General features: G+C 37.5%; 3 protein-coding genes across 8 annotated transcripts in view; 2 read left to right on the forward strand and 1 right to left on the reverse strand.

Moving 5' to 3' along the window:
* The first annotated feature begins 83 nt into the window (after positions 1-83).
* LOC128678785 (apoptosis-inducing factor 1, mitochondrial-like) lies at positions 84-10,666 on the forward strand. The gene is made up of 16 exons (XM_053760586.1): positions 84-343; positions 764-993; positions 2,549-2,692; positions 2,994-3,054; positions 3,424-3,560; positions 4,205-4,332; positions 4,676-4,863; positions 5,765-5,950; positions 6,312-6,464; positions 6,928-7,010; positions 7,272-7,397; positions 8,065-8,241; positions 8,719-8,834; positions 9,528-9,654; positions 10,114-10,238; positions 10,527-10,666. Exons 1-16 carry the CDS (start codon positions 238-240, stop codon positions 10,540-10,542), a joined length of 2,103 nt encoding a protein of 700 aa, XP_053616561.1. The 5' UTR covers positions 84-237; the 3' UTR covers positions 10,543-10,666.
* Positions 10,667-14,109: 3,443 nt separating this feature from the next.
* Positions 14,110-20,247, reverse strand: LOC128678695 (uncharacterized protein). Its single transcript, XM_053760425.2, has 8 exons — positions 20,041-20,247; positions 19,916-19,950; positions 19,503-19,644; positions 18,919-19,073; positions 18,037-18,265; positions 16,796-16,898; positions 15,610-15,742; positions 14,110-14,681 (listed from the first exon to the last, which is right to left on the reverse strand). The coding sequence occupies exons 1-8, from the start codon at positions 20,071-20,073 to the stop codon at positions 14,561-14,563; spliced, it is 951 nt and encodes a 316-aa protein (XP_053616400.1). The 5' UTR covers positions 20,074-20,247; the 3' UTR covers positions 14,110-14,560.
* A 633-nt stretch (positions 20,248-20,880) lies between these two features.
* crm (cramped) overlaps positions 20,881-21,439 on the forward strand; it is a 43,952-nt gene continuing 43,393 nt past the window's right edge. For 3 of the 6 annotated variants that reach the window (XM_053760534.1, XM_053760535.1, XM_053760536.1), the window contains exons 1-2: positions 20,922-21,159; positions 21,333-21,439. In XM_053760534.1, the coding sequence (XP_053616509.1) occupies positions 21,138-21,159; positions 21,333-21,439 (129 nt within the window). In that variant the 5' untranslated portion in view covers positions 20,922-21,137. Of the gene's footprint in view, positions 21,160-21,332 lie in introns of all 6 variants that reach the window. The other 3 variants (XM_053760532.2, XM_053760533.2, XM_053760537.1) reach the window with 2 other exon arrangements.

A 21,439-nucleotide genomic window follows, 5' to 3' on the forward strand; every position in this document is an offset into this window, starting at 1 on the left:
CATAAATTAACAAAAGACTTTAGATCTCACTCGTTATTTACTTCAAACTCTTTCTATTGAATCTCTTTCGCCCTTTAAAAAGAAAACTCAAATTCTATATTCCAAACGATGTCAACTTTTGTTTCGTCTACGGAAATGAAAATCACATCAACATTACCAAAAACTATGTAACAAACAATAATCAATACAAAATATAAATTCTTTGTGTTAAATATTTGCCCGATCCTGTTTAAAAAAATGTACGCATCGCCACTTAGATGCTGCAGTGCCATTAAAAATAATACTGGTGTGCTTGCCCTCAACAACAGTAACTTGAGTTTGGGAAAAATTGTAAATAACATCGGTAAGACCTTTTGAATTACGCATTGAAGCTTTATTTAGCTACTAAGCTAGTGGGTCAAATCTTGGAAGCTAACCTCTTATCCTATCTGGTTGTTTGGCATTCAATTCCGATATCAATGCATTTTATGATAGCTAAAACATTGACTTGATAGTGCAGCAACACAACAGAACAGAATCAGCAAGCAAAAAATTATTAGATGTTGTAAAATATATATTTTCAACTCATTTGCTACAAGACTTTGATTAGTTAGAGGAAAAAACAAACTTCACTATTTAATATCATGCAGTCTTCATTAACACAGGCTTTATTTTAACTACACTATATTGTTTTGCGACAGCGTCAGTTTTTTTGTGTCCTCTGAAATCATCTGATACATTGACGCTTTAGATGCATGTTTGGAATAAATTAATGTAATTCCAGGTCGAAGGGCTTATGCCAAAGGCAAAGAATCTAACACGGATTGCTGCAAGGAAATTGACCAGATCAAGGGGAAGAAACTGACAGAATGGCCCAAGCCTGATAAGATTGATCCTGAGCCGACGCCATGGCGCCCAGAATGTCCCAGCTACCCACAACCGACCAACTACGATCCTTATAAAATAAAGGTGCCAGATATACAGGTTCCCCCTCAGCCGCCGAGTAATGCCAAGGTAAAACTATATGATTATCATCTTTTATTTAGTGATTAAGGGCAGATTAAAATCTTACTTAGTCTCGCCTATGCCCAAATATTTAATATTCTAAGCAAAGACGTCTTCAAATTTTGTGCCGCTCTTGTCCGCAGAAATGTACTAAAAAAATGGAAGGCGTGTTTGCTTAAATCACTTAGTCTTTGTGGACAGTTAATAGTTTATTGTATGCGTAGAAAGTTTTTGAGATGAGTTAGAATCAGAGTGGGCTACCTTGAGACATTAAACACGCAGCACGTTTTTACTCTTTTTTTACACTATGCACCATATGGAAAAAGAGACAGCTTGTGGATGTTAGTAACGTACTACGTGTTTGTAGGTTTCAGATTCAGTTTTATGCTATTTGGTCATGTTTGGAAGGTTCTCTCTTGAAATATTTATATTTTAAACCTGAACATTGAAAAAGAATTATCCTTTTTGGAAGTACCATTTTGTTAATCTAATTTTCAGAATAGCACATGGCCCAGACATGACCAAAATCTCGTAAATTCATTTGTTTCTTTATCTTGCGACATAGAACCTAAACCTTAGTGCGTTTGACGAAATCAGAGCCCTCATTACCCCTTCGGGGTGGACAGACCCTACATAACCCCCAATTGGGTGAGAATAGAATCTAATGAAATCCAGCATGTGCTTTCTTCATCAGTGGACTGGAGTGGTGTTCGCGAACGATCCAAGCAGCGGCCAGGAATACCCAAGTGGACAGGGATATCCACAAAATCAACAAGGCTACGGAGAAGAAGACAAGAAGGAGGAAGAAGAAGGATTTCTGGGTATGCTTAAGAGGCTCTTAAGAGGAAAAGGTGACTCAAAGAGCCCCCAAGAACACATGGTGCCACACAATTCTGATATAAATTACATACGTACGTACGACCGGTAAGAATTTAACAGGAAGAATTTCAAGAAGGGAGAATTCGTCCAACGCACTAAAACCACATGCAACAACCGAATCAATATTTGATCTTTTCGACAGGCGCAACCCTACGAAGATGCAGGAGATAGCTCCATGGGAATGTACACACAATTGTCCTTTGGGGCCTGTCAAGATTTGTTCCAGAATTCTACAATAATCCACCCTGATTACTGGAATAAGCCCGAAAAGAAATTGCAGGAACTCGTAAAAGAGACTTTACCGAAGCTCGGGTATCATGGACACACTAAATATAAGTATGCCTTTCATGAACCATGGAAACCGTTGGACCGAATGACCTTGCTGGAGGAGGCGGAGAAAGAAGAAAATCCAGAACTAGATCCAACAACTGAAGAAACGCGTTGAGGGTTCTGATTTTGGATGCAAAAAACTGTAAATTATACGTTCGCGTTACCCGAGTTTATGTATTAGTCGTCGCATGATGCTGAAATAAATGTGTTACATATCCTATTCTTTTTCTTTATGAACGTCCATCTAGAAGCAATTGATCAACATCGAAACATTCTGTAAAGATTTATTTTGTCCAAGAGTGTACAGAAATCATCTCTTAATTTCGTCTCTCTATCTTTTCCTTTATCCACGCAGCCCATGCTCGATTGCACAAAAACAAAAGGACCCTGTTCTGTATTACCGCCGCCTGACCCACCCCCTTGTCCCCTACCACCCCCCAAGCCCTTTCCTTGGATCTATGTATGGGCAATGGGATCATTCTTCACTATCATGGGACTGGTAAGTTTCTGCTTTCAAATCCTACTAATATCCATACTATTCATTTGAAACTCTGTCACGCTCCCCGGCTAAACCGCTGGAGGGATTTTGTCGAAATGTTGTATAACAACGTTAATGATGCGATCACGAAGCTGTGGGCAATACTTATAAAACAAAAGAACCCTTTCACTGAAAAAATTGGTATCGAACAGAAGCAGAGAATACCGTATGGCATTAAGTCCACTTATTAACTATTTGTGCAAAAATAGGTAGGTTCCTTGATTGGAAGTTTAATAGTCTTCTTACTTGTTATAATTCCTAGCTGTACAGACTGTACCGCTGGAAAGAAGAATACGACAAGAAAAGCGATTCCAAACCAATCTGTAAGTTTGTCATAGTTGATTTTACATAGTGTTGTATGTACGAGTAGTGTAGTAAGATAGCATATAAGTATCGATGTGGCTGTAAAACTGGTGGAATAGTTTTCAGGGAAGATTTGAAACATTGCAATAGCATTGACAGAGTGAAAAGAAGATCTTTGTTCTATTAGTTTCTGAGATTTGATGATTCGTTAAATTTTACTTTCATACAAAATAAATCTTTGTTTAATATCCGTTCCAATAGTAAACACTCAATATGGATCGCGGGCGAGGTGCTTTTGAGTTGAAAACTCGTCGAACAAACGTAGTTTTTACATGATGTGTCTAATGCTGTGAAGTTTCTTGTGTTTTAAAACCCAGTATGTTATGCAGGGCGGCCTCGTAGGGTCATTAAGCGACCGTACCATGACAAGGACTTGCCAGCGTGTGTCCAGTACCTCATCATCGGCACCGGTGCAGCGGGATGGGCCGCATACAGGGCTATACAGGAACATGACAAGACTGCTAAGGTAACCTGATCAGAAAAGTACATATATTATTACATTTTGTTTAATTATCATCCGCCTACGCTTATCCATTATTTAGGGTCGGTACAACAAGGCAGTCTTCTGCCTAACCGGACCATGCCCTGCCATACTGCATCCATCTGGTCATCGGCCTTCTTCTTCTTCTTCTAAAATAGTACCACTTATATCCTCACGTGGATGTCTACGGAGCGACTTAAGGAACACATAGCAGTGGCAGTTACAATACAATAGATTCCCAATGATGTTTGATGTTAGGTAGACGGCCGGTTAAATGTTGTAAAATTTCAACAGAAACTTCAAAGCTAAAAAAGGTTAAATTTTTTGACGACCTTGTGCTTGCCTCTGAACCGAGAGGTCCCGGGTACGATCCCCGTTCGGGTCAAGATGGAAAATGATCTTTTTCTGATTGGCTTGGGTCTTGGATGTTTATCTATATACGTGTTTGTTATAAAATATAGTATCGTTGAGTTGTATCCCATAACACAAGTCTCGAACTTACTTTGGGGCTAGCTCAATCTGTGTGATTTATCCTAATATATTTATTTATTTTATTTTTTACACTGACCCCGAATATGAAGATGTTGATGAAATAGATATGAAGATACCTCAATATTTACTTGTCCCAGGTGTTCTTCATAACGAAAGAAGATATATTGCCGTACTCCAGGCCGCCGATGTCCAAAAACATGTGGTGGAACGCGGATCCACCTGACCTGAAGACCCTAAATTATGTTGAGAATTTCAAGAGGAAAACGTGAGTCTTCCTTTGCTACTAAATACCGATAACAATGCATTTGATAAGTCTAAGGGCCTGTTCCACTTGCTGATGAACTATCTGATAGTCTATATGTAATTTATCGAACAGATAGCGTTACAAATATATCTTTCACAAGCGTTGAATAGACCAGACGAATTTATCTAGAAGTTTATCTGTCAGATACTTTATTCACAAAGGGTGATATTTCACCGCTTACTGATATATATAAAGGCTAAAGGCTCTAAAACCATTTTCTTTTTCGAAATTGTAAGTAAGATAAGTAAGAGTTGATGTTAACCCCTCCCAGGTATATATAACCTATATATATTGTCTTTTTTAGCATGTACTATTCAGAGTGTAGGAACTTCATGGACCCTGTAAAATTTTACCGCAAGAAGACCGGACCAGCGGTGTCGATCGCGTCCGGTTGGACCGTGTCGCGGGTGGACGCGGACGACCACGTTGTCTATGTCCGGACCATGTGCGGCGAACAGCCGATATACTATGAGAGGGCTTTGCTTGCTACAGGTTTGTTTTACACGATCAGACCTGACCAACCGTCAGAAAGGGACGCACGTATATAAAACATTGAGAAACAGGATTAGCTTTTCTTTTGTATTAAATACACGCATCCTTTTCTATCGACTGGTTTGGATTGGCCAGTTAGATTCTAAATAATAAACATATTATATTCATTATCATCCGCCTACATTTATACGCCTACTTGTGAGGCCAATACGTCTTGTCAACCTCCTCCACTTCATATCTGATGATATCTGATCTGTTATATTCCTCTTAGCCATAACGCAGTCTTATCGATCGTCCTCCACTTCTTTATTTCCTATTTGATCCTGCAGGCCTACCATCAATTTTTACAGAACGATTCTAATGCAACACAGTTCAATTTAGGCCTAAAATGAATCGCATTCATATTCAAAATTAAGTCGGTGGTACGAATTTGCGATGTAGTTCAGTTTAGGTCGAAAAGTGGATCGCGTTAAGATGATGGTAAGCTGTACCCTTTTTACAACATTGTTCTCCTTCCTCCCGTTCGTCGTCGAAGCCTATTGTTTTCCAATATTTTGGTGCTACTTTCAGACTCCCGCCTTCACATATTCATTCCTTATCCTATCCATCCTAGTCACTCCACATAGCCATCTTAATACTCTCATTTTACACCACATTCAATCTTCTTTCACCTTGGTCAACATTACGAAGCATATAAGACAGCAGGAGTGCTACTACGAAACATACAAATACGTAGCAATATGGGAAAAAGCGCCAGCATGTGGAACGTACGCATCGTGTCAAAAAAGAGAATGTGTTAAAGACGTATTTTATGTTTCATGGCAGCCCAGGTCTCGTCACAGTCTTTTAGATCTTGTCCTTCATAAAAGATTAAATCAGCATCTAATAATTTTACATTCAGGTTCAAAGCCCAAGAATTTGGAGATGTTCTGTTCGGCGCCCAAAGAAGTTCGAGATAAGGTGCAGTTGTTCCGAACCATCAGAGATCTGGAGTTGGCTTACCGCCGCGTCAAGGAGGCCAAGCATGTAACCATCGTAGGCGGAGGGGTTTTGGGCTGCGAACTGGCTTGGCATCTAGGAAGGATGAGTATGTTTGCACAATTGACAAATATTTATTTGATCACATTATATTTATGCCAAACAGGTAAACTGACATGCGGCTCACAGGTTTACTGTCGCACAATGGTAGTTTAAGCATGAAAGATATGCTCAGAAAGATGATTTTTCTTTGTTTCTCTCGCTACGTCTACATCGTGTACATCGCTACAAACATGCATTTATCTTGTGCAGAACGCAAGTCGGCTCGAGTTGACAGTTGACTAAACTCTATTCACTTCTGTCTGGGGTCTTTTACCCATGTTCTTTGATTGGATTTCCAATATACTTGGGCTACAAAGTTTTTTACATGGATCAATGAAGTTTAATAAATAAATATATTCAACTTCCAGATACAGTCGTAGAGCGTCCTCCAGAAACGCCACCCATAGAGTTCGTACATATGTACAAGGGCAAAGGAGTGTTGTCCAACTTTATACCGGAGTACCTGGGCGAGTGGGCCGCTGAGAAGATTAAATGTGAGGGGGTCACCACGATGCCACAGAGTGAGTTCCTTTATATGGTGTAACTATTGTTGGGATTTATTCAGAAATTATACCTTCACAGAGACTTTTTCGCGTCAAATTTTAAATTATACTAAGTATAGTATTACTCAAAAAGCTATGAAATACTGGCATTTAGGAAGGACCGCTACTGAAAGGATATGCCGAAAGTAACTTATTTAAACACTGTTTATCCATTGATGCCAGAAGGGCTTACGATTATTGTTTTTCTTTACATAATTATAGAGTGCAGGTTTCCTCACGATGTTTTCCTTCACCGCAGTCTTGTTCAGTATATAATCTGTCTGAAATCATGTCTATGAAGTGAAGGATTACTAAAGACTTGTCGAGTCTATTAGTGTCATATTTCGTAAGTCGCTGATATGACAACTAACGCTATCAAGTAGCGAACAATGCCATCGAAAGCACACAGTAGGAATTAAACTATCGTTATGTATTGTTTCAGCTCAAATATATGACGCATTCATAACGCCTGACAAACGTCTGGAACTTACTCTTTCCAACGGAACCTCCTTAGTTACTGATTACGTAAGTCTATTTTTGTAAAGTTTTTGACACTAGATTTTATACTTAGTCGCTAATAAAATCTTGTTGTATTCAATGCAATACCTGTACAGCAAACCATTCAGGAATACCCTTAGGATCACGGTGCTCCCAATCGTGGGAGCTCCATGATCAGTTCTTGCTTAACATAAAAGAATGCTTCAGCCGACCGACTTTTCACTCGGTTCCTGTAATTGAATTTTGAACGCGCCTGTCTCAACTTAGTACTATTTCTGTGGTATCTAGGTGCTGCTGGCGATAGGTGCTGAACCCAGGGTGGAAATGGCGGGAAGGTCGTTCTTGGAGACAGACGCGATCAACGGGGGCTTTATTGTCAACACTGAAATGGAAGCCAGGACACATCTCTATGTTGTAAGCATTACACTACAAATTGTAGGGAACTAGTAGCCTATATAACTCTCCATCTCACACCAAAAATCATATCAATCCAATGATCCATGTTGACGTAAAAGAAGGACAAATCAACAAGTAAACACACACTGTTATTCCGCCAGAAAACTTCTGCCTTCTCTCTCATCTGCTCTGGGTACAAACATTTACGGACGAATGATTTTTACCTTGTTTTGTGATAGTTTTTATTAAGTAGTATTGTTTGTATTGAGTTATGATAATCAATACTAATAAGTATTATAAAAAAATATTTTTGTTTTTTTTTGTAATGGATAAAGTCAAAAACTACTGGGCCGATTTTAATGAAATATGGCCTAGAGATATACGAAACCTTTTGGAGAGACATAGGCAACGTTCTTATTATGGTTTTACCCGAGCGAAGCCGGGACAGATCTCTAGTACATTAGGTATATACTATGCGAGGGCCCCGTTTAAAATCATTTAGGCTGACAATGTCTAGTATGAGATTTGGTAAGGAAAGATTAAATTAAGGAAGTATAGAGACCTTTATACTCATGAAATTGTCTTGTCTACATTGTTTATGTCAGCGTTCTCGTCCTGCGAGATTGTTATCTAACAACCTTTCATGTGTATGGGAAACTCTTGAGATTATTTTATATATTCCCAGGCTGGAGACGTGGCAAGCCTGTACTCCCAATGGAAGGACACACGCATACGCATGGAACATTACGACAACGCGGAGGAGCAGGGTTACATTGCCGGCGCCAACATGACTGGTTACTGGACCCCGGCCAACATGGAGCCTCATTACTTTCTCGAACTGGGCGAGGCGTTAAACGTGGAGGTACAATCACTTATTTACTTTTTTTTTTAATTACCCGCGTAGTTTTTTTTTTAATACTTACGTTTTTATGAACAGTAGCGCCATCTACTTTATAAAGCGCCATTGACTGGTATCGCGTATTTTCGGGGTAAAAAGTACTGTCGGTTAATCCAAAGTATTAGCTACCTCATTACCAATTTTCATAAAAAATGGCCCATCCGTTTGAGCGTCAAGAAATAACGAAAATATGTACTCACAAACTTTCGACTTAATAAAATTAAGAGGCGTTTTGTTTTTGGGAAACTTATTCCTAATAATCTCAAATGTAGGAAAAAATAATTTCTTAAAATCTCTTTGTCTGTCTTGACCTGAAGGTCAGGTTGTTGGTTTGACTCAAAATCAAATCATTTATTCAGAAATTTACCTTCACAGGCGCTTTTTCACGTTAAATTGTATGTAGTAAATATCTCAAAGGCTGCAAACTACTGACATTTCCAGGTGGTAGGCGAAGTGGGCGCGTGCATGCCCACCGTAGCGCTGTTCAAGCCGTGTGAAGAAGACGACGAAGCGCCCCCGCCCAACGCCGGCGACGGCGACAGACAGTGCTACAAACAGTATGTCACTACAGAGTTTAAAACTAGTCGACTCCCGCTATACAGGGTGATTTCTTATACATTGGCATTATCTACATGCTCAGTCGATGGTAATGAACAACGTTTCGTGTGAAAGCAACATTGAAATCGCGAAAAAACATCAGCTGATCCATACATTTTCCACAACTTAGGTATTATTATGTATAGTTAGTATATTTTTTGTCGCTGCCATACTAAAGGTTGTTCAGAATCATGTACTTAGACAGTAAAATGCCGATATATAAAATGTCACCTATATGGCATGCTCCTAAACATGTTACAAAATGTTACATAACACTTGTCTTTGACACTCTTTTGTCAAGAATGTGTTTAAGGAAAGAGACAACAAATGTTCTTTAACGTCATCTGTCTCATCTGTCTATCCCTGTGTATGTGTTTTTATAGAAACAAGTAAATACTTAGAGGTGTAAGTATAATTTATTATGGTTATGCTCAAGCGAAACCAGGCCGGGCCGTTAGTCTATATCCTTACATATTATAAAACTTCTGCGTCTCATCTGATGGCGAATACTCAAACTCTACTGCACGGATATTCATGCGGTTTCCACCAACAGATAGTGCGATGCATGAGCAAGGTTTGGTTTAATTATTACGGTTTTACCTGGCCTGGCCGCGTCTTAAATTTTTCATCTCTGTTTTCATATTTTGTCACAGGAGTAAGACGTACGAGCGCCGGTACAAGCGCGGTCTACTGTTCTACTTGCGAGACGAGACTGTAGTCGGCTTCACCTTCTGGAACATGACCCATCCAATCGATGACAGAAAGATGGTCGCCACTGAGGTATGAACTCTATTCATGTTGATGTAAGGTTGTTTTTATTGTGCAAGCGTGCCATAAGCGTCATAAATACTAAACACATACACGACTGGATATGAAATTAACAATCATACACACAAACTTTCGCATTTATACTTGTAATGTTAGTTATTATCTATACTAGTATTATTAATGTCTGCCTGTCTGTCACGCTTTCGCGGCTAAACCGTTGGACCAATTTTGATGAAATTTGTAATATGCTAACTAGATGTTGCCCGCGTCTTCGCTCCCGTGTGAATTTCGAGATAAAATATAGCCTATAGCAATCTTGGATAATGTACCTTTCTAATGCTGGAATAATTTTTTATATCGGTTTATACGGACGAAGTTTGGCTAAAACTAGTTGTAAATAAAGCTTGCGTTCATTTCAATATTCAAAAGTTAACTTGAAATCTTCCGTCTATTTTCAACCAATGTTTCCAGCTCCTTCGCGCGAAGCCGTCGTACAAGGACATAAACTTGCTCGCCGAGCTGCTCGGCTTCCACGACGCCAAGTGCGAGTACCCGACCGAAGCAGAACTTATTGAGATTGGGCCCTGCATTAAGAAGTATGATGAGCCGTTATTGTTTTTTATATAGACTAATGACTGGTTTCTGTATTTTTTATTCGATAGCGCTATTCGTATCACGCCATTGGTTGGAATAGCGCTATCGAATAAACTGCCGTTATAAAACTCAGAAATTGAGCACACGGTCATCTTTTTTATATAATACCTATACACTATCGGCAAACAGTGCGCTAAATTTTGTAATTCCAACGTACATTGCTGGTTTTACATTGAGGCAAATAACAGTTCTCATACGAACTACGCCATATAATATTTTTTTATTTTCAGTTGGCGAGTATTTTGAAAATCAGATGCTGTGACCTGAATCACAAATCGCGTTTGAAATCACGTTGAAGTCTTTGTAAATCCTCAAGTTTTAGACGTGTGGAGGTTGAAGTTGTGTTTTAATAAAAAAATTGAAAGGTTTTTTTTAGCTGTTTTCTTTTTTTACTAAAGAAGCTGGCCCACCGAGCTGGCCTTGAAATTTTTTTACCGTGGAAATGGGAAAATCAAATATTCACGAATTTTATGCCTAAACATATTAGCTTAAAAATTATGCATAAGCTGTTATGCTGTGGATAACCACAAATAACTCATAAGAGTATATGTCCTTATTTGACATAATTTTACAAATGCGCGGGTGGAGCAACTGGCACATCTTTTAGTGGACGTAGGGATCATATGATGGGACCACGAGAGAAAACAGCGGTTTATCTTCCCGTCGATTTTTGACTCGTGGTCGTGGTAGTCCCAGTAGGCAGTGGGACCACGAACCCTAGTGTTTAAGATTCGTGGGACCGTAACAGTGGGACAAAATGGGTCCCGCCATTTTGTTCGTAGTCCCACTAGGCAGTGGCCTAGTGGGACCACGAACAAAATGGCGGGACCAGTCGTACCGTGTGCACCATTCACTTGCATTATCAATAATACTTCGCTTCCTCGCCAGTATAGAGCATAATCTTCTTCATAGTCGTATTCCTCATGGCTGAAGGTCTTGGTCATTACTTGGAATGAAACACACACAACTTTCTTGGCATTATTAATGTAGTGGTTTGCCATTGCCTTCTCCATTTTACACACAAGTTAATAATAATCAACCAGTGTGCTGGTTTCCTCACGATGTTTTCCTTCACCGGAAGCTAGTGGTGGACGATGAAAACTACTATACATGAGACAGGTTGGTATACAAACTCATGTGGCACGGGTAGGATTCGAACCTGGGACCTTTCGATCCACAGGCGGGCGTCTTAACCATTACACCACCACCGCTTCATAGCGAGAGGCATAATAAAAACATGTAAATAATAACAAAAATATTGAATCGGATTTATTTGTACAAATATGATACAAATGGTTTGCTTTATAATTATACAGTAGGGTAATAAACATAGCGACAACCTTTAGTCTTCAGGTAATAGTCGACAGCACAACAACCTACTGACTCCTTGCAAAACCGCCGCTATTACCAACGCAATAAGGTCCATCCAGTTTGTACTCGTTTTAAATACAACTATATAAAATCCTTGAATGCCTTTATAATTTATAACAAAGCATAGATGCGAATACCTGTCTTTACGTTTCCACGACTGAACCAATTGTGATGCAATTAGGTGAGAAGACATCAACCCAAAAGATGCTGAAATTTGGTGTGAAAGTATGTATGAAAAAGGTTTAAACATATATTATATAGTAACCTGTATAATTATAAAACTTTTAAATGCACAATATACTTACACAATTTATCTGTTATACTAAAAAGTATTTTAAGGTAATTTTAAAACAAATTTGACGATTGATTTTAACAAATTGTACTATTCAATGTTGGCAGAAAGGTAAGTAGTAGTAAAAAACATCGATATTATGTGTATCGATGTATCGATACTATTGTGGCCCATAAACTAGTCTCTCATAGTCGATACTATCAATAGCTGTATCGATACACTATAACAGAGCTTGCATTAGTATAGTATTGCATTAGTAGTAGGAAAGTGAAACGATTGATAGTAACAAAACTATTTAACTTGGATACCGATTCAACTATCGATATATGTAGTCTTATTGATATTATGACTAGTTTTCGAGGTTAACTTATCGATTTATCGTTTTGATTAAAACGCTTTTTAGTATAACCACATAATTCGTGAGTATAATACAAATTGTTCATATGCACAATATTACATCTATTACATTAAGCTATCAATTTATATTACTAATTCGTCTGTACAATTTCTACATTGGTACAATTCATTTATCTATATGTATTTCTTCAGAGGTCTAAATTTCGTTTTTTAGTCAGGAGTAAGAACAGAGTTCTAACATAACATTACTCCGAAATATATTTTCAAAGCTAATTAATTCGAACCGCAGATATCCGTTTTTAATTAAGATAAAATCTCGAGGTTTCAATATACCATGTACACAATTTTAAAATCAATTTAAAAACCGACAACACTGCACCATATTCACAGGAGAAGAGAGAGACAATTAAATATATGAAAGGACTATGTGAGGAAGAATATGAAGGAGTTAAGAGTGAATAGTGACATGGAGAGAAAATACATATCACGCCGACCCAAAATCATAGGAAATGATTAGGAAAATAGGTACTAAATATGATAGCTGACAGGCTAGACTGAATATGTCAATCATTCATGTGCCATTTCGGGGGGAATGGTGCAGGAATGGCCCCCTTAAAAACGAACTATTTTGTGTCCCTACTAACATAGTTTCTAAGTATTACTAACACAATGAGTCCTGGTTACTGGAAATAAAAATTATTCATTCATTCATTCATTCATTCATTCAAAATGATATATGGCAACATTATATTTATTCTTACCAATAAGAAAACAGCTTCACAGTTTCCAATTAACTTTTGTACATAACGAAGGATGGTAAACGGATCTGAAAGGTTTTAATGAGGCCATTGACAAGGCAACTACTCACTGGTCTACATTAATATAATTTATCCGCTATTTGGACTCAGAAAATAGAAGAATTAATCAGAAATCTGTCACGACATAACCTGAGCTTCCTCCTGACTTGAAAACAAAGTAAGCCAGTAATATAATTAAGTTAGATGATTCAGTACGTGTCGAATTGTTCACATTAATAAGTACTGATTTAATGCCAGTTTGTAATTAAAATTGCGTTCTTAACGATTAAATTGCACACTAGGATCGTGAAAGAGATAATAGGTAAGAATTATTGTGATATTATAAAAAGAAAGTTTTTATTCCTGTTCATATTTTTCATCGAAAGTCGTCGAGTCAGATTAGTATACAAACTGATACAAACTCATTTGGCTCGATATGGATTCGAACCCGAGACCTTTCGATTCATCCCATTATATTTAAGCTAAATCAGTCGATTTATCTCCACACCACAATAATAATTTATACATTGTTTTAAAATATTTTTTAAAATTAGAAAACCGTGAAAACCCCGCCATTTACCGAATCATCAAAAATACATATAAATTATACAATTATAATAATTTAACCTTGAAATGCGTGCACATCATACAATATATTAACAACACTTTATCCACATAGTAACAAATTGAACCTCAATACTAAATCCCACAAACCACAGACAAAAATCTTGAAAAATTGAGAGGCTCTCAATTTTGAAAAAAGCAAAGGTAAAATGGAATATCGTATACTGCTTTTGTCAATATTACATTTAAAAATAATTAAAAACTTTATTTGCAATATTCATCTTGACTCGTATCAATTTCCTTAAGTTCATGTACTTAAAGTTCATTTTCCTTCGCAACAAACAATAGTGATTATTATTATTATTATACCATCTGTTTTAAAGGCACACTAAGACCGTAAATAAATAAAAAGCTAAAAATATATTCGTCTCGTTCTCTTTCTTTCACTAAAAAATACAAAAAATGTTAACGCGGCCAGTGTTAGACAGAGAAAAAAAATTAAGTTTGTATGAAAATCGTCTGTTCCGCTTTCGCAGATAAATTCACGCGGGCGAAGCCACGGGCAAGAGCTAGTAATATATAAATCTGTAGTAATTATGCTGTTTTCAAAACAAAAGACGCAGATTTTTCATAATATACCATTTAGAACCGGAGACATAACCAATAATAAATTGCGCGCCGACGAAATCGCGTGCAAAATATATTTAAAAATACAAATAAATAAATAAAAAATACTAAAACCGTATGTTTTTTTATAAATACACAATAAATAAAACTAAAATGGACACATCTCATACATAACATCCGAGTATCACAATTGCCGTAGAAAAACCAACGGAAATTCGACTCTTTATTTCACAGTCCTTAGAGTTGCTGTTTCCGCTCACTCGAGTCCTAGCATCCAATTTATGCCTTGGGCCAGAAACAGTATAAGGGGCTGCCAGGCCACCAGCCATCTGATCCAGTCCAGCAACTGACCATACAATATGTGAGGCCGGTCCCAACTGAATAGCGGTTAAGGAAATTCACACTAAATCTTTTCACATTATCACAAAAATTTATATATAGTATACTAGATGCGCTCTGAAGCCTCGCTGCCATGGGAATTATGGGATAAAAAGAGTACCATATGTGTTATTCCAGGTTATATTCTACCCATGTGTCAAATTTCATAACAATCCGTCCAGTAGGTTTTGCGTGAAAGAGTAACAAATATTATCATCATAAACCTTCGCATTTATAATATTCATAGGATACATTCAATGCGTGACAAAAATCATGTAATTAAACCTTTGAGGAGTTGAACCGTTGGAAACCAATCCTGGCTGCACAATCAGGTCAAACGTATATGCAACATTTCAGTTCAATTGATAGATGAATCGGTTACATTCTGAGCCGTGACCCCCCAAAGCCCAGGGTTAGCGCTAAAATACCCTCAGATGTCAACTCTCCTTGGGAATGTTATTGTTATATTATTGTAAGGTAACAATAATATTCCATATGGTATATAACCGAAGCAACTGATAGATAGGTATCAGCATTAGCTGCCTCGGCTATGTGTCCCTTATCCCCGACATCGGGACATGTAGTGGTCCTATAGGTTCCCTATTTTTATGCATACAATTTTAAGTCATAATTTAGACTTGGCATACTTTTACTATGGCATAATAATGATTTTTGAGCATAACGTTCTTACGTAAACCATTATGGTTTACGCATAACAATTTGAACCCTAACTAACGTAACCTAAAAGTTAATTATGTCACTTTTACCCGTATGCATTAACAAAAAACATTAAAAATCAATTATGCCTTAGACCTATTATGCCAAAATATTGTATGCCAAAATCGTTATGCCAAAGAACAATAGAACTATACTAGGGCGGAAGCACAAATAACACACGTTTGTCAGACAGTGATGTGAAAAGGATACGGGTTGGTGAACATGCGTTTGAGGTCCACCTTCTCCTTGCAATACGGGCAGGTCTGCTTCTTGCCCACGATGCACCAGCCGCGAATGCAGAACTCGTGGAACACGTGACCGCACGTCAGCTTGTACGTGTTCTCTGTGGGTGTATGTCGTGTTGTGTTCACATTCAAATTTGCAATGAAACACGTGTTTCAGAAGCCGGGACGGGCTGCTAGAACACAATTCAACTTGGGGCATAAATATATTTTTTTGTATGTGTGTATGTTTGTAACGCGATAACTTTCGAATCCTTGGTCCGATTTCGATGAAATTTTGATTTTGACGACCTCGATGGCGCAGTGGTAAAGTGCTTGCCTCTGAACCGAGAGGTCCCGGATTCGAGACCCGGTCGGGTCATAATGAAAAATGATCTTTTTCTGATTGGCCCGGTTCTTGGATGTTAATCTATCTATATATGTATTTGTTATAAAATATAGTATCGTTGAGTTAGTATCCCATAACACAAGTCTCGAACTTACTTTGGGGCTGGCTCAATCTGTGTGATTTGTCCTAATATATTTAATAAAGGTATGTAGGATCTGTTCATAGAATTTTAAAGTTCGTGGAGCAACAAAATCGGTTAAACCGTTTTTGAAATATTCACGGTTTTGTACAAAATTATTGTGTTCGCGAGGTCTAAGATCGTGGCGAACAAGTACTAAAGAGAACCAGAATTTATTTATTAACTAGCGGCCCGTCCTGGCTTCGCTCGGGTAAAATAATATAGCTTTATCTTTTTTATCAATAAAACGGCAAATACTTAACCTCGCCTTAAAAATGTTTGTGCCGATAGATCATATCTCACCTAAAACTCTCTCAGTTTCTTCCCCAGACGTTAAGCGTCGGAGCCCAAAGTCCACTTTCCCACTTCGTCTCCACTACGCGTGGGCATCCCTAGTTGTCAGACCATTTCCAGACAACTCACCTAGAATTCTCTAGTCTCATCTGAACGTTTTATCAGTTGCTTACTAATTCCATTAACAATTATTGTATCGATAAATGATAACACATACAAATCCCTTTCGTCTGAGCTATTTCCCTGTTTCTTCCTGAGCCATTGAGCATCGAAGCCCATTGTACGCGTTCCCACTTTTTCGTATCCACATCGCACGACCGTCGGCATCCCTAGTTGTCAGCCCATACAACTCACCTAAAACTCCCTCTTCATTAACGTTGACTAACAATTGATTCCCGCACACGGCGCATACGTTGCTCTCCAGCTGTCGCGTGGGAATGCCTTCTTGTGTGTAATACTGTAATGCAAAATATAATTTTGAAAAACTAAACTTATACCAATTGGCGGGATTTTTCCAGTAAAAGGCCGTGTCCAGGATGGATGTTTATTGCGTGCGAAACCGGGTGAAGAATTAAAGAGAAAGAGAGACGGCCTAGCCGCGTACATTGCTTATAAAGCATTGATCAAACGACATCTAGTATTATAGTCTGTTATTAGTAACAAACGAATTATTATGATTTCTAAGCAAGCCATTACTATGTTTCAAATAAACCAAATACTATCTGTAAGACGATTATGACTAGATGGCGCTTTTTACAATTTCAACACCAATTTTAAGATTACTCATTGGATATTTAGACGTTAGAGATTAACAAAATCATATCATAGTGATTTTTACAACTTGTTTCGTAAAGTCTTTGGCAATCTTAGTGTTATGTTCTAAATAACTATTAGTTTTATATAAATAAAACTTCCTTAGTAGCTGTTGTCAATGTTGTGTATAAGGTGCTAAAAGTAAACTACCACACTGCTTAATGTTGACATATACACATTAAGTGTCATCATTAAGCCACAGATTATACACATTTTATCTATTAATAAAGTGAGCAAGTATTCGTTCACTAATAACACTTAGCAAACTTGGCAATGAGTTAAACTCAAGCAGTAGGTATATGCCAATACATTTGGTCTCCAGAATTAAACTTGCTTATTGATTTTATTTCACGGTTTGAGTGTTAGAAATATTGAAGTGTTTAAGTACTTAGTAGTAAATAGTAATGAAGTACTTATTATTTGAAAATTCATTTAGCAGTTTTGACGTTATCTAAGTCTTTCTATAAGCGTGTCGACACGGCAAAGACCAATAAATACAACACCATTTTTTTTTTTCTTTTCGAGTGTGTTAATTTGTAACACCAGTATCAGATTTTATTGACGCTCCCATAAACCAATACAACACCAATTTTTTTTTCTTTTCGAGTGTGTTAATTTGTAACACTAGTATCAGAATTTATTCACGCTCCCATAAAGGCATCTGACATAACTTTTACGACACCAATGACACAGTACAATCTATGCCTTCATTCAGGTGCTAACATGGATGGAAGTAGACTGATTATATAACGTTAATACAGTAGCAAGTAACAAAAACTTACCCCTATAGAAGCGGCCATTTTGTCCGTGCAATACTCGGCCACATCTCTTCCCAAAACACCAAAGTAAAGTCCATAGAATAAAAACATGAGGGCCGGGTCCATCCACTGTTGCGGTTTCTGACCAAATATGATGTTGACCCCCACGAACGTCAACATCATTGTAACATAGCCCACAACGCCGAGGAAACAGCTAACTTTGTATATGAAGTAAAACCATTTGTATACTAATCTAAAAAGAAGGCGTTTGATGAATGAGAGTGGTTCTCAGAGCGTTTCGACCGCTACGGCCGCGCTGTCATTACGATCCATCAATTTTTTTTTGAGGAATGAAACATTTCCATAATCAAACATTCCTAAAATTGACATTCTTCTTCATAGTCGTATTCCTCATGGCTGAGGGTCGTGGTTATTACGTGGAATGAAACACACACAACTTTCTTGGCAATATTAATGGAGTGGTTTGCCATTGCCTTCTCCATTTCACACAAAAGTTAATAACCAACCAGTGTGCAGGTTTCCTCACGATATTTTCCTTCACCAGAAGCAAGTGGTGGACGATGAAAACTACTATACATGAGTCAGATTGATATACAAACTCATGTGGCACGAGTAGGATTCGAACCTGGGACCTTTCGATCCACAGGCGGGCGTCTTAACCATTACACCACCACCGCTTCACAACACAGATTAATAATTTTTGTCTTTGTTAAAAAAATTTGAAAAATTGTAATGACAGCGTGGCTGCATCAGTTGAAAAAAGTTGACATATCTGGCACATTATTATAAATAATAATATATTAAATAATGTAAACTTCAATAACCAAAGTTATAAATTGCTATTAATGTAAAAAAATATAGATAATTTATTTTGTGTACTCCTACCTAGGCGTAGTTACGGACATAGGTTTATTTGAGCACTTCCTAATAACAAGAGCTGTGAGGAGAGTGAATATTGTCCAGACGACGATGAATCGGATCCAGTGGTTCTTGGCACTCATCAGGACTGGTATGGACCACATTGCGCACATTGTGAAAAACTGAAAAGTGAGTAGTTATCTAAAAACTATTTTACTCTCAAAAAAAGTTTTATAAAAGAAGTGGCAAGGGGGGCCCACTCTGTTGTACTGATGTAGTGACTACCATTATATTGTTCTCCATAGGTTTTAACATTGTTGTGTTGTAAGTCGGCATAAATGAAACGCATTACAATTTTTTTGGTCCATTGACAGACATCAAAACATCAATGAATGATGGAGAAATAGGGTGGAGCCTGTTCAAATGTTTGAATAATTGGTAGTGGATAGAGCCTTACTTCTTCTGTCACAATCTAATAAGGATTTGGTGAGAGGCGAGTGGGCCACAACCTTTTATGAGAGAGTTGGTACTTCCCTCCCCAACCTCCTCATCCCCCTAAACCATTTTTGGCATGTCAGAAGAAGTACAGTTGAATGGCATAATTTACTTACAGCATAAGATCGGTAATGCCTCTTCTTCCATTCAACCACTATAACCTGTGCTATGATTAGTGTCATAATTAATATCAAAATCATAGTTGTATGCATAGACTCATGCCCTTTATGTAATTCATGAAGTTTCTGATGGTCATATCTGAAAAATAGGTGATTTTTTTTATCAAAACAAGCATTAAAGTGTGTCAATTTTGAAATATTTAAACATATGAAGCCACAATTGAACTATTCTAGTATGTATAAGAGCAGGCATTGAAGCTCTACAATAATTCAAACAATGATGCAATTACTTAGTAAAAACTAATGGTATATTTTGTTACGTCTTTTAAAATGGGGGAAAAGTTCAGTAATTTCGTATAACATAAGGCATTCTGTTCCATTAAAATAAGCACAGTAAATACATCACTTACCTCAATTTTTCTTCCGAAGTCAATTCTTCGTAGGTCTACGGAAAGCAAACACATTTTAAATTATATTTTTAGTAAATACTTGGAATGTTATTTAAGGAAATATGTATCTATGATTTAGCATTTACCTTATTCGGATCCACTGGCCTATGCAGATCCATGGCTTTGCTAATGGTAACAAACTTAATACACGAACACTACCTAACCTTCATTAACATACAAATAAAACTAAATTGGATTAGTAGATTAATTTTATCAGAAAATTATCATCAATACCGGAAAGGAAAGGGGCAAGGCGAAGAGAGGGCAGTATAGTAAGTGACAATTGTCTTGTCAACAATATGTCAAATGGTCAAAACTGATAGATAAACGTAAAGTCAACCGTTTCTTTTTAAAACCGTTGTATGGCCAAAGTATCATGCTTTCGCATGTAACTTCAAGCAGCTTTATATTTTACTAGATGCTACCCGGGATTCGCTGCCGCGGTAATTTTGAGATGAAGTATAGCCTATAGCAATCTTGGATAATGTAATGGGTAGTTATGGATAATGTAATGGGTAGTTTCAGAGATTATAACATACAAACCTCAACATACAAACTCACAAACGCGGGAAATTGACCTTTATTCGGGGAAACTTCCCAAATTTGATGTTCGATTTTTTTTCCAATAGTTGGCCTACATAGTTGAAATTTCCCACGTCGCTTAAGTTTCCATAACAATGCATTATGATAAGTCCGAATCGGTTCCAAACGTTTACAGCTCCTCAACAGTTTACAGCACGGATATGAGTTTTTGTCAGGTGTTAAATGCTATAAGATAAAATGCTATAAAAGCTTGTGGAAAAATGGTATTTATGTAAAAAACTTGTCGTAGGAAAGAAAGGCATTCAAGTTTCCGAATTTGAAAAACTAAGTGCGTAGTGCGCCTAAAGCATGTCTAAAGCATCTAAATAAATAAAATCTAAATGTCAAAGTCATAGTAACGAAATTCGAAACAAACAAAAATTAATAAGTAGGTAGGTAGAAGTAGGTATAGGTACCTACCTAACGCAACGAAAAAGGAAAGAAATGAAGGAAGAATTGAAGTTGAAGACCAAAAACGCGGTGCGTTATGTATTTTCATTGTTATTATTTATTTGCTTCTACCTATTTAGTAAATCATGGTCAAATCTAGAGTAAGTAGTACTGAAGCACGCACAATTCAGTACTGGAACATCAAGAACAAATGTCAAGAATGCCTAATAAAGGTAGGTTACAAACATTTTGTTGTGTGCTATTTTGTTCGTTTCTCGTTCCTTTTGAATTTCACATCTTTTGGTAACACTATTTCACGTATCGTAGCATGCATTTTACCACTTTTTCGACACGAAATATCCCGTTATACCTACACCTATAACGTGTAGAAACATTACCATTACAGAAGTGCCTGCTTCTCGGCCTGTGGAGGTGAAACAACCAGCAGTCGTCGCTCAGCATGCTTCTGTTGTCAAACCACCAAATGTCACAACAAAGGTTGTCCCTACAAAG

This window comes from Plodia interpunctella, chromosome 20 (genome assembly GCF_027563975.2).
Source record: "Plodia interpunctella isolate USDA-ARS_2022_Savannah chromosome 20, ilPloInte3.2, whole genome shotgun sequence".
Classification (NCBI taxonomy): Eukaryota; Metazoa; Arthropoda; class Insecta; order Lepidoptera; family Pyralidae; genus Plodia; species Plodia interpunctella.

Coding starts and splice junctions, on each gene's coding strand:
- LOC128678785 (XM_053760586.1), top strand. CDS start 238: ATGTACGCATCGCCACTTAGATGCTGCAGTGCCATTAAAAATAATACT. Junction 2,693..2,993: donor TCTTCACTATCATGGGACTG/GTAAGTTTCTGC, acceptor TATAATTCCTAG/CTGTACAGACTGTACCGCTG. Junction 9,655..10,113: donor GAAAGATGGTCGCCACTGAG/GTATGAACTCTA, acceptor CAATGTTTCCAG/CTCCTTCGCGCGAAGCCGTC.
- LOC128678695 (XM_053760425.2), bottom strand. CDS start 20,073: ATGGATCTGCATAGGCCAGTGGATCCGAATAAG. Junction 19,951..20,040: donor GGCCAGTGGATCCGAATAAG/GTAAATGCTAAA, acceptor TGCTTTCCGTAG/ACCTACGAAGAATTGACTTC. Junction 15,743..16,795: donor TAATGAAGAGGGAGTTTTAG/GTGAGTTGTATG, acceptor ATACACCCACAG/AGAACACGTACAAGCTGACG.